Genomic DNA, 13,020 nt, shown 5'->3' with positions numbered 1-13,020 from the left:
TGAGCCACAATCCCTCTGGTGTACTCCAACCTGGGCAACAGAGTGAGGCCCTGTCTTCAAAAGAAAAAACAAACAACAACAACAACAAAAAGGCTTTCAGCAGGGTAGCAGAGCACTGCTCCCGATGGTGGTTTTTGTTTGTTTGTTTTTGTTCCTCTTTTGAGATGGAGTTTCGCTCTTGTTGCCCAGGCTGGAATGCAATGGTGTGATCTTGGCTCACTGCAACCTCTGCCTCCTGGGTTCAGGCGATTCTCCTGCTTCAGCCTCCCCAGTAGCTGGGATTACAGGCACCTGCCACCACGCCCGGCTAATTTTTGTATTTTTAGTAGAGATGGGGTTTCACCTTGTTGGCCAGGCTGGTCTCAAACTCCTGATCTCCACCCACCTCGCCCTCCCAAAATGCTGGGATTACAGGCATGAGTCACCAAGCCTGGCCCATCCTGGTTTTTTGTTTGTCTTGTTTGTTTTTGAGACAAGGTGTCTGTAGCCGAGTGGCACAGAGTGCAGTGGCACAATCATAGCTCACTGCACACTCAACCTCCTGGGCTCAAGTGACCCTTCAGCCTCAGCCTCCCAAAGCACTGAGATTACAGGTGTGATGAGCCACTGCACCCAGCCATGCTGGAAGCTTTTGAATACAACATGCTGCAGGCATCACAGCCTCATTCATTCCTTCACTCAGCAAATCTTTACTCAGCACCTACTGTGTTCCAGATACATTATTTTTTTTTTTTTTTCAGATGGAATCTAGCTCTGTCACCCAGGCTGGAGTGCAGTGGTGCAATCTTGGCTCACCGTAGCCTCTGCCTCCCGGGTTCAAGCGATTCTCATACCTCAGCCTCCCTAGTAGCTAGGATTACAGGCGCCCTCCACCACATCCAGCTATTTCCACGTACATTCTTGACGCTAGGGATTCAGCAAAGAATAAGACAGTTAAGGTCTCCAATGCTCATAGGGCTCACATTTTAGAGAGGGATGAATGTCCAATAAGTAAATAAATGTATAATATGTCAGGGTCGTATGACCACAAGGAACGGTGATTGTTACAACCCAGATGAGAGGGAAAAATAAAGGATTCCAAATATCCCCCTTGGGAAGTAGAGTCAGGATTCAAACAAAGAACTGTATGGCTTCAAGTTCATGGTCTTTAATCTCCTGGAGGCTGTCTCTCTTTGAAGAGCTTGTATATAAGGCATAGCTTGCAGTTACTGGTATCCTCCCTTTAGCCACAAGGTCTATTCATTCGTTATTCATTCTGGAACCATTTACTGAGCACCTACTATTTGTCAAGCCCTGTTCTGGATGCTGAGGAGACAACAATGATCTGGACAGGCATGATTTACAGACTGGCAGGGAGAAGTGGTTTTAAACAAGCGCACAGGATTCGTTACGCTTGCCATGAGAGCTACAGATACGTAGCACATGTCATGAACTAGCCTGGGAAAAGCTCTAAGCTCTAAGCTTAAGCTTAAGCTAAGCTCTAAGCTAAGCTCTAAGCCTGGTCTCCCAGAGGAAGTGACATTTAACTTGAGGCCAGGCAAAGAGGGAAGAGATTTCAAGGCTGAGGGAACAGCATGTGCAAAGGCTTGGAGAGGTAAAAGGAAGCTGGCACACTTGAGAAACTGAGAGACCAGCGTGGCTACAACTCGGAGATTGAGGGAAAGCAGGGTGTGGCATAAGACAAGGCCAGGGAGGCCCACAGAGGTCAGACCAGCAGACCTCCCCAGCCATGTTAGGAACAAATTGAGGGCGGGACACGGTGCCTGGTGCCCATAATCTCAGCATTTTGGGAGGTGATGCAGGAGGATCGCTTGAGCCCAGGAGTTCAAAGCTGCAGGGAGTGATGGTCACACCACTGCATTCCAGCCTGGGCAACACAGTGAGATCCTGTCTCTAAAAGAAAAAAAAAAAAGGAAGAATTTTAGGCACAGCACAGGTTCCAATGCTATCCCAAGCCCCTGGGCCCAGAGTGGCTGGCTCTCTACCCAGGATGCTCCCTCCATTTGAGAATGTTCTCAACCAATAGCTCTTGTCATCACTTCCCAAGAAATTCAGCTCTTGGGATCAAATTCTGCCTTCCCTAGGAAGCATCTGGCAAGGTTTCGGGAGCCATCGGGTTGGCCACGTTATGCTGGAATATTTATAAGCACCTGAGGGTTATCCCCATGTCGCAGAAAATGAAACTGAAGCTCAGAGAGATTTGCACTCTCTTCCCTTTTGTACAACTCATTTTTCCCCAGTATATGGAACTGAGGGAGCTTCACGCTTCTAGCTGTCATGATTCCAATTTTCTACCACATGTGGGAGAGGATCCTAAGGTTAGAGGAACCGCGGAGGTTTCGGGATTCTAGAAATCCGAGATTCTAAGCCTAGGTGCTCCAATAAACCCAGTGAGAGCCAGCCCAGGTTTCTGGTCTCTACCCGCTGGTGCAAGCCCAGAGACAAGCAGGCGCCACCCATGAGCCCCTCTGCGGGCCCCCTCCCGGGTCCCACCTCGCAGGCCAGCTGGAGGGCGCGATCCTGGCGTCCCCCGACGGCCTGGGGCCTCAATCCAGAGGCCTGGGTGGGAGGGGACCAAGGGTGTAGTCAGGAAGCGCCTTTTGCTGGAGGGCAACGGACCGGGGCGGGGAGTCGGGAGACCAGAGTGGGAGGAAGGCGGGGAGTCCAGGTTCCGCCCCGGAGCCGACTTCCTCCTTGTCGGCGGCCGCAGGGTGAGCGGCGGCAGCGGCCGGGGATCCCGGAGCCATGGGGCGTGCGCGCGACGCCATCCTGGATGCGCTGGAGAACCTGACCGCCGAGGAGCTCAAGAAGTTCAAGCTGAAGCTGCTGTCGGTGCCGCTGCGCGAGGGCTACGGGCGCATCCCGCGGGGCGCACTGCTGTCCATGGACGCCTTGGACCTCACCGACAAGCTGGTCAGCTTCTACCTGGAGGCCTACGGCGCCGAGCTCACCGCTAACGTGCTGCGCGACATGGGCCTGCAGGAGATGGCCGGGCAGCTGCAGGCGGCCACGCACCAGGGTGAGCCGCCCCCGTTCCCCTCCACCCACACCAGCGCTTACCCCTCTGGCTCTTCCGCTTTCTGTTCCTCCTACCCCTAAACAAAGCTGCTCTACCGGAAAGGAGGCTCCCCGTGCTTGGCCTCCCGATCAACGGGACCCCGGCCCCATGGCGGGAAGGGAAGGGGATCACTTGACCCATATCCTTCCAGGCTGTGGAGCCGCGCCAGCTGGGATCCAGGCCCCTCCTCAGTCGGCAGCCAAGCCAGGTGAGGCCTCCACACCCAGCCCGGCCCCACCGCGCTCCTGCCCAGCCTGCATCTGTGCTCCCACAACCAGGGCAGGGCAGCACGTCTTGGCAACCCTGCGCACCCCACCCACCAACCCTCACCCTGCGGGGGAAGGGAGACAATATTACCCTCATCCCACTGCATGTGGGGTCCTGGTGGGCCGCCCCCTGGAGCCCTGTTCCTAGGCTTGCAGAGGAATTCCTGAAGAACTCAAGTTCAGCAGGGACAGGCCCCACACCCTAGCTGCTGGCTCATGGTCTCCTCCCACCCCCAGGCCTGCACTTTATAGACCAGCACCGGGCTGCGCTTATCGCGAGGGTCACAAACGTTGAGTGGCTGCTGGATGCCCTGTACGGGAAGGTCCTGACGGATGAGCAGTACCAGGCAGTGCGGGCCGAGCCCACCAACCCAAGCAAGATGCGGAAGCTCTTCAGCTTCACACCAGCCTGGAACTGGACCTGCAAGGACTTGCTCCTCCAGGCCCTAAGGGAGTCCCAGTCCTACCTGTTGGAGGACCTGGAGCGGAGCTGAGACTCCTTCCCAGCAAAACTCCGGTCAGCCCCTGGCAATCCCACCAAACTCATCCTGCATCTGATGTTTTTATACACAATATATGAAAAGCCAGCTTGAACTTGTGTGTTTTCCTGTTTCTAGCCTGCTGTCATGTGCAGAACTCAGCTATGCTTCAGAGGCCGCCCAGCCTCCAGCTCCATGTCCCTAGGGCCTCGGGCACCCCAAATGCTTCCTCCATCCTTCCTGGTATCGCCATGAAATATTCCTCCTCATTCACCAGGTGGTGCTCCTCCAGTGCTCCCCAAAGTGTCTAACCTTGCCATTATAGATAACAGCCTGTGGCCCAGGTCCGAAGGTTAAGAGGCATGTACCAGGGCGCAAACTGTGGTGGGCAGCTCTGTCCGAGGCATTTAGAAACACACTAGTTTTCATAGCTCCCCTATCTTCCACATTTTCCACTGGAGAAAAATGCAAAATTAGAGAAATTTGCAGGGGGAGACACATTAGAGCATTATCTAAACATAGGACAGAAGAGCACAAGTCACCAAATTGCTCGAGGGCTCCTTCTGGCGCTGGCTCTAACAGGCTTAAAGGCCCCCTCTGCCCGACCCCATCCCGTAGGGAAAAGGGTCATAGGTTGCATTTTGCTCAAAAAACATGCCAACCACCAAAGCAAATTTTCAGGAAATGAGTTGTGGTAACTGCCCGTTTTCTTGATGCAATTTTTTGGAGGGTTATTACTCATTCATTCATTTGAAAGGAACATTTAAAACTTTTTTGAGATGGAATCTCGCTGTGTCACCCAGACTGGAGTGCAGTGGCATGACCTCGGCTCACTGCAACCTCCACCTCCCAGGTTCAAGCTATTCTTGTGCCTCAGCCTCCCGAATAGCTGGGATTACAGACCCCCCCGCCACCACACCCGGCTAGTTTTTGTGTTTTTAGTAGAGACAAGGTTTCACCATGTCAGCCAGGCTGGTCTGGAACTTCTGACCTCAAGTGGTCCACCCGCCTCCGCCTCCCAAAGTGCTGGGGTGCTGGAATTACAGGCGTGAGCCAATGCGCCCGGCCACTTTTTTTTTTTTTTTTTTTTGAGACGGAGGCTTACTCTGTCACCCAGGCTGGAGTGCAGTAGCACGATTTCAGCTCACCGCAACCTCTGCCTCCCAGGTTCAAGCAATTCTTGTGGCTCAGCCAGTCAAGTAACTGGGATTACAGGTGCTTGCCACCCCACCCGGTTAATTTTCGCATTTTTAGTAGAAACGGGATTTTGCCACGTTGCCCAGGCTGGTCTCAAACGCCTGACCTCAAGTGATCCATCCACCTCAGCCGCCCAAAGTGCTGGGACTACAGGTATGAGCCACCGCGCCTGCCTTCTTGATGCAATTTTTGCCTACAAAGGGAAATATGAGTATCTCTCTCCAGGAAACTTGAGGTCTTTCCAGAGGCTGTTTGGGAAAGCAGGAATCTAGGGCTACTTCCTGAGTACACTTCACAAGCAATCCTTTCTGGCCTTGAAGAGGGAGGATTTGCAAAGCAATGGGCAGATACCAAGGAGGCCCTGAATCCTATCCTTAGGAATCACCAAATAACCACTTTCCAACCTCACTGCTCCACCAGGCTTATCTCTAATTACATCTTATCTGCAACACGCCTCCTACCTTGTCCTCCCTGCCTCTAGCTCCAAGAGCCTGAGAAATCCAAACTGATCTTGGGAACAGACTCTCACTTTTTTTGAGACACGATCTCATCTGTTGCTCTGGCTGGTGCGCAGTGGTGTGATCATGGTTCACTGCAGCCTCAAACCCCTGGGCTCAAGCAATCCTCCAGCCTCAGCCTCCTGAATAGCTGGGACTACAGGTGCATACCACCACGCCCACCCAGCTGACTGTCATTCTTAACAGGACACCTAAACTCTCCTCCTAACCTGGCACTTAAGCCCATGCAACCTCTCCTCTCCTCACATACCCACGATCCCACCACTATCTGCTCATACCCGGTGCCCTTGCACATGCTGACCCCTTTATCTCTGGACACTTTGACATCTTCTACCTGCCCCAGACTGCCCATACGCATGCGTTCCTCTGGGTTTCAGAGGCTCTTCCCAGTGTCTCTGTGGCAATGCAAACCATGTGCTGGTCTACCTTCACAGAAGACTCTACCACTCCCCTGCTTAAATGGAGACATCTTTTCAACCTCTGTACAAGTGCCTTGCATGTAGAAAATCATCAATATATGGCAGTTACTGTGTATCTCTAGTATCTAACACGATTTTTTTAAACTTCACAGGAACCTAATCATTCTCCTGACATGGGGCCATAGGTAACACATCCTTGCATGACAAACATCCTTAGAGTCGCTACAAAAACCAGTGCAGGCCTGAGGGAAGGAAGTGGTTCCAAGAAAGTTTCCCTAAGATAAAACATTTCTTGGGGCTTCGTTTTTCCTTTCGGCTGCGGGAGAAAGAGTCCTACCAGAAGTCACCTCAGATTTTAGGCATAGCATAGTGGTTAACGACAGAAGTTCTACAGCTAAAAAATAGAGGTTCAAGTCCCTGCCCCATCTCTCACTAGCTGTGTCAGCATCCCCTCTAAAGTGGGAGTGACAGGAATCAGCTCATCCCCTAACAGCAACTGGCTCATGGCAAGTACACCTCAGAGTTAGCAATCACCTCCACTAGGACGATTCTGCTCCTAGCCCCTCAATGGCTTAGAACTGTATCTGGGCAACTGTGCTATCCCAAGAACAATCTAGAGTGCCCCTCTGGCAGCACCCCCAGACTCGTTCTGTCACTCCCAGTCCTAGTAGTGGCTCCATGGATGTGGAAGGCCCAGCCCCAGTCCAGATGGCCCCAGACAACTCCAGCATCTTGGGACACACCCCAGATAAGCTGAAGGGCAGCCACTGCAAGCGGCAACATTCCTGCCAAGCCCCAGAACTGGATTTCAGAGACATTCAACAAAGTGAAGGAACAACTCAAAATCACCTTCCCCTAACACCTGAAGGGCTCTCCCATGCTTCTCTGAGGCTCTGCAGGAACCAAATCCCATCCCTGTGCTGCAGACTCCCTCCACGATGGTCCAGATCTCCCCACACCAGCAAAAATCCCACAGAGGATAGCATCCTCTTTTTTGCTCAAACCTATTTAAGCTTCACAAGACTTAAAAAAAAAAAAAAAAAAAAAAAAAAACAGAACAGAAGCCAGTGTTGGCTGGGCCTCTGCTAATTACCAAAACCCACACGCAGGGCCCCGTCTTCCTTTTCCTTAGCTCCTAGCCAGCATTTTATACAGAAATATAATCCTAGCACTTAGGGACGCCGAGCAGAGAGGACTGCTTAATTAAGCTCAAGAGTTTAAGACCAGCCTGAACAACACAGTGAGACCTCATCTCCACAAAATAATTTTCAAAATTAGCTGGACATGGTGGCTCATGCCTGTAGTCCAAGCCACCGTGGCTGAGGTGGCAGAATTACTTGAGCCCAGGAGTTGGAGGTTGCAGTGAGCTGTGATCATGCTACTGCACTCCAGCTTGGGCCACAGAGCAAGACCCTGTCTCAAAAAAATAAAGCATGGAGGTGGGTAAAGCATGGAGGTGGGAGAGGGAGAAAGATGAAAGTTTTATACAAAGTTCCCCTTCAGAAATAATTTGACTCTGCCAAACTCTAGAACGTTACTCTAAGAGAAGTGTTGAACCAACAGCATCATTATCACCAGAAAGCCTGTCAGAAATGCTTTCTTTGAGGGGAGGGCAGGGGGACAGTCTTGTTCTGTTTCCCAGGCCAGCAGGCTGGAGTGCAGTGGTGGGAACACAGCTCACTGCAGCCTCAACCTCTCCAGCGGGGACCACAGGTACATGCCACCACTTTTTTTTTTGAGATGGAGTCTCATTCTTTCGCCCAGGCTTGAGTGCAGTGGCATGATCTCAGCTCACTGCAACCTCCACCTCCCAGATTCAAGCGATTCCACTGCCTCAGCCTCCCAAGTAGCTGGAATTACAGGTGCATGCCACCACACCTGCCTAAATTTTGTACTTCTAGTAGACGTGGGGTTTCACCATGTTGGCCAAGCTGCCCACCTTGGCCTCCCAAAGTGCTGGGATTACAGGTGTGAGCCACCGTGCCCAATTTTTTAAAATTCTGGTAGAGACAAAATGTTGCTGCTACCCAGGCTAGTCTCAACTCCTGGGCTCAAGTGATCCTCCCACCTCGGCCTCCCAAAGGGCTGAGATTACAGGAATGAGCCACCGCACCTGGCCTGAAATGCACATCTTGGGCCCCACCTGGACCTACTGAGCTAGAATCCATATGTTGACAAATTATAAAGTTCAATTTATAAATTAAGCACAGATTATACTGTACTGAAACTGTATAAGGTGAAACCACAGGTAAGGGAGGATTCCTCTGTGTATGTGTACATGTATTTTATTATTTTTTTAATCTGTGTGTGTATGTATATATAAAATCCCCCCCAAGTTATAGAGGATGTGGTTCTAGCCATCTCAGACTGACAGGTTTGCGCACCCCTGCCCACAAGAGTAGGGATTTGCCTTGTTTCCTCCTCAAGGGCACAATAAACAGGATGGGTCAACTTTCCCTCAAACTCTGGAAAATCAAAACCAAAAAACAAGCACAAGCCTAGGTCTCCTTTTATTTATTTACTTATTTTTTTGAGAGTCTCACACTGTCGCCCAGGCCAGGGGGCAATGGCACGATCTTGGCTCACTGCAACCTCCACCTCCCGGTTTCAAGCCTCAGCCTCTCGAGTAGCTGGGATTACAGGTGCCTGCCATCAAGCTTGGCTAATTTTTTTGTGTTTTTAGTAGAGACGGGGTTCACTATGTTGGCCAGGCTGGTCTCAAACTCCTGACCTCGTGATCTGCCTACTTCAGCCTCCCAAAGTGTTGAGATTACAGGCACGAGCCATCGCACCTGGCTGCCAGGTCCCCATTCTTAAGAACACTGCACTCAATAGTGACAAAGAATCTGTGTGATTGTGCAACACTGCCACCCCTCGGCGTGATGAGCACAGGCAGGATGTCACCTGGGAAACTCGGTTCCTGCCCACTTCATCCGGCCCTCGACTGCCCTTGCTTGGACCCTGCTCGCTGAAACGCTTTGTCGTTGGCTCCAGGGTCCAGCACCAGCACTCTCACAGGGACAGCACATCCACCATCCTCAACCCAACCACCCAAGCTTTCCTCTGCCTCTTGCCCCTAACACAGGTGTTTTCCAGTTAAGAGTCTCTACTGCCCCAATATTTAGGGCTAAAGCCACAATCCAAGGAGCTGACAGCATTAACCACCAACAGAAAGCAGTATTTCTTCCAGCTCCAAACTCCTGCTCATAAACTACATTCTTTCTCCAAGTCTGTTCCTGCCTCAAACATACTGGGAATTTTACACTCAATGGTCTCCAAAAGCTCTTAGAATACCTTGAGATTGAGGATCTAATACTTTTGTTTTTTGAGACGGAGTCTCACTCCGTTGCCCAGGCTGGAGTGCAGCGGCGCGATCTCGGCTCACGGCAACCTCCGGCCTCCTGGGTTCAAGCAATTCTCCTGCCTCAACCTCCCGAGCAGCTGGGACTGCAGGCACCTGCCACCACGCCCAGCTAATTTTTGTATTTTTAGTAGAGTCGGAGTTTCACCATGGCTGGTCTCAAAAAACTCCTGGCCTCAGATGAGGATCCAATATTTCTACAACAAAAAATCCAGTCAGATGTGCTGGCACAACCCACTTGACAATACTTTCTCAGCTTTTATACGCCAGCGCCATTGAAGATTATATTTGCATAAGAAGGTGAACACAATTGTAGAAATATTCTTCTAAGTCAAATTATTTCAAAATAGCCAGGTGCAGTAGAGCACACCTGTAGTCCCAGTCATTCAGAAGCCTCAGGTGGAAGGATCGCTGGGGACCACTGAGACCAGCAAAAGTGAGACCCCATGTCTTTAAAATTTCAAAATAAAGATGAAGAAAAAGAGGGTTTGTCAGAACTGAGGATCCAAAGGTAAAAATGGAGTCTGAGACTACTGGGGAGGAATGACTGCAGATAGGACCCCACATTACATACTAAGTTTAGCCTCTCTTGCAGGCTAGGATAGGAAGTGAGACCTAGTTACAGACTCCATGGTGGATGGTTAAAAAGGATAAGAAATGTCACCTCACACCTGTTAGAATGGCTGTATCAAAAACATGAAAGATAACCAGCAAAGATGTGGAGGAAGGGAACCCCTGTACACTGCTGGTGGAAATGTGGACTAATACAGCCATTATGGAAAATAGCAGGAAGCCTCCTCAAATAGCTAACGGAAGTACCCTATGACCTAGCAATATCACTTCTGGGTGTACAGTGAAGGGAACTGAAATCTCCATCAGCTGGGCACGGTGGCTCACGCCTGTAATCCCAACAGTTTGGAGGTGGAGGCAGGCAGATCACCTGAGGTCAGGAGTTTGAGACCAGCCTGGTCAACATGGAGAAACCCCATCTCTACTAAAAATACAAGAGTTAGCTGGGAATGGTGGTGCACACCTGTAATCCCAGCCACTTGGGAGGCTGAGGCAGGAGAATCGCTTGAACCTGGGAGGCAGAGGTTGCAGTGAGCCAAGATCCTACCACTCACTCCAGCCTGGGTGGCAGAGCAAAACTCTTGTCTCCAAAAAAAAAAAAAAAAAAAGAAATCTGTACATCAGAGATGTCTGCACCCCCATCCAATGCAGCGTTATTCACACTAGCCAAGATATGCATGCAACCCAAGTGCCCAATTAACAGATGGATTTTTAAATGTGCTATGTAGACACAACAGAATGCTATTCAGCTTTTTAAAAGGAAACTGTTATTTGTAACAACATGGGTGAATCAATGAATCTAGAAGACATTATACTAAATTAAATAAGCCACAGAAAGACTGCATGACCTCATACATGGAATCTAGAAAGTCAAACTCGGAAACTGAAAGTGGAATGGGGGTTACCAGAGGCTTGGAGGTATGGGTAAGCAGGGAGACAAAGGGTACAACACTTCAGATGCAAGAAATGAGTTCTGGTAAGCCACTGCACAGCATGGTGACTATAGTTCATAAAAATGCGAGACACAGTGGCATGCATCCACAGTCCCAGCTGAGAGGCTGAGGGCAAGAAGATCACTTAAGCCCAGGAGTTCAAGTCCAGCCTGAGCAACACAGGGAGACCCGTCTCAACCCATTTATGCCTAGTGCTCCATTACAGGTGTGACCCACCACGCTCGGCCAGAATACACTATTCTTACTGAATGATTGAAGTCTGTCTTCAATTATTTTTTGTTTTTATTTTTGGTCTGATTATTCACAAAAAATTTGCAACCTCCAGCATAAAAGGACTGAAATAACATAAATTTCAAAATTTGCTAAGAGTGGCTTTGTATGTTCTCATTCATGCTGATATGAAGTGACAGATATATTAATTAGCCTGATTTGATTTCACAATGTGTACATATACAGAAATAGGACATTGTACCCCATAAATATATACAAGTCAATTAAAAATAAAATCTTCATAGCCAGACACAGTATCTCACACCTGTGTGAGGCCAAAGTGGGACAATCACTTGAACCCAGAGCAGTTTTGAGACCAGCCTGAGCAACATGGCAAGACCCTATCTCCACAGAAAATACAAAAAAAATTAGCCAGTCATGGTGGCAGGTGCCTGTAGTCCTATCCCAGCTACTCCAGAGGCTGAGGTGGGCAGATCGCTTGCGGGTGGGAGGCAAAGGTTGCAGATGGTCGAAATCACACCACTGCAATCCAGCCTAGGTGACAGAGTGAGACCCTGTCTCAAAAAAAAAAAAAAAAAAAAAAAATTTATTTAAAAAGGATGAGACTGGAAGTAGGAAGACATGCCTAAAGGTAGATCAGTGAGTCAAGTCTCAAATGGGCTGGACCCTAGACCTTAACTCCTGGTCAATCTACCCACCACTGACGCAACTGCAGCCCTACATCCAAGTACTGAAACCCAGGAAGGCCCGGCACGAGATGGGGAAAAAAGCTGAAAGGGCTAACTGAAGGCTACATCAAGGAAGGGACAAACAGACCTACAGCACAGCTCTCCCAACCGTCCTCACTTCCTACTTAGCCTGTCCCAATTCCAACTCACAAAAATGGGACACCTAACGCTTCAAGACAGACTTCAATCATTCAGTAAGAATAGAGTATTCTGGCCAAGCACAGTGGGGTCACACCTGTGATCCCAGCACTTTGGGAGGCTGAGGCAGGCAGGTCACTTGAGCCCAGTTCAAGACCAGCCTGGGCAACCCGGTGAAACCCTGTCTCTTAAAAAAAAAAAAAGTAATAATAAAAAAAAAATTACCCAGGTGTGGTAATGAGGAAGCACCTGTAGTCCCAGCTACCTGGGAGGCTGAGGTGGGAGGTTGGCTTGAGAGGCACCAATGTTCTCTCTGCTGCTAGGTGTCTCTATCCATTCTCCTGGAAAATCCCCCCAAACTGGACCTACCCACTAAACAGTCACCTGGGACCCTATTTCCTTTTAAGGCCAAGGCCAATCACATATGCCATTTGAAGGACACAGGAACTTGACACTAATGGTCCCAGTAATCAGATCTTACAAGGAGCTTCGACCTCCTCCACTCCTAGCAGGAGGGCATCAGGAGACCACAACCAAAGCAAGATTAGAATCCTGCTAGGCAAAGCACCAACAGTGAACTACTCAGAAATATCTTATCAGGCCATTTCAACGTAACATTTAACAAAGAAAAACCAGCAGCAGCAGGGACAGGGAGAGAACTGCCACATCCTCTACATGTACTAAGTCAAAGCAATGCCTGGGAAGGCCCACTTGACGATCCTTTGTTTTTAATATGCCAGGCCACTCTCTGCCTACTGTTGCTTAGAGAGCACCCCAATGCTGACAGGGAAGGCAAACCTGCTATTCCTAAGTCATGGTTTCTTGGGAGGCCGAGGTGTGTGCATCACCTGAGGTCGGGAGTTCGAGACCAGCCTGACCAACATGGAGAAACCCCGTCTCTACTAAAAATACAAATAAATTAGCTGGGCATAGTGGCGCATGCCTGTAATCCCAGCTATCGCTTGAAACCAGGAGGCGGCGGTTGTGGTAAGCCAAAAACGTGCCATTGCACTCTAGCCTGGGCAACAAGAGCAAAACTCCCATCTCAAAAAATAGTCATAGTTTCTGTGCCTCAAATCACCCAAGATTCAAGGATGCAGCA

At 49.9% G+C, this 13,020-nt stretch overlaps 1 protein-coding gene across 2 annotated transcripts; it reads left to right on the top strand.

Annotated features, from left to right (window-relative positions):
- Positions 1–2,442: 2,442 nt before the first annotated feature.
- PYCARD (PYD and CARD domain containing) lies at positions 2,443–3,918 on the top strand. Of its 2 annotated transcripts, XM_002826376.5 has the most exons (3): positions 2,443–3,019; positions 3,210–3,266; positions 3,562–3,918. In XM_002826376.5, exons 1-3 carry the CDS (start codon positions 2,746–2,748, stop codon positions 3,816–3,818), a joined length of 588 nt encoding a protein of 195 aa, XP_002826422.1. In that variant the 5' UTR covers positions 2,443–2,745; the 3' UTR covers positions 3,819–3,918. The 2 variants fall into 2 exon arrangements, with proteins under 2 accessions (XP_002826422.1, XP_009248950.1); XM_009250675.3 differs by lacking the exon at positions 3,210–3,266 and having other exon boundaries at positions 2,541–3,019.
- Positions 3,919–13,020: the final 9,102 nt, after the last annotated feature.

The sequence above is a fragment of the Pongo abelii genome, chromosome 18 (assembly GCF_028885655.2).
Source record: "Pongo abelii isolate AG06213 chromosome 18, NHGRI_mPonAbe1-v2.0_pri, whole genome shotgun sequence".
Lineage (NCBI taxonomy): Eukaryota > Metazoa > Chordata > Mammalia > Primates > Hominidae > Pongo > Pongo abelii.
This window is presented reverse-complemented; position numbering and strand designations above follow the sequence as displayed.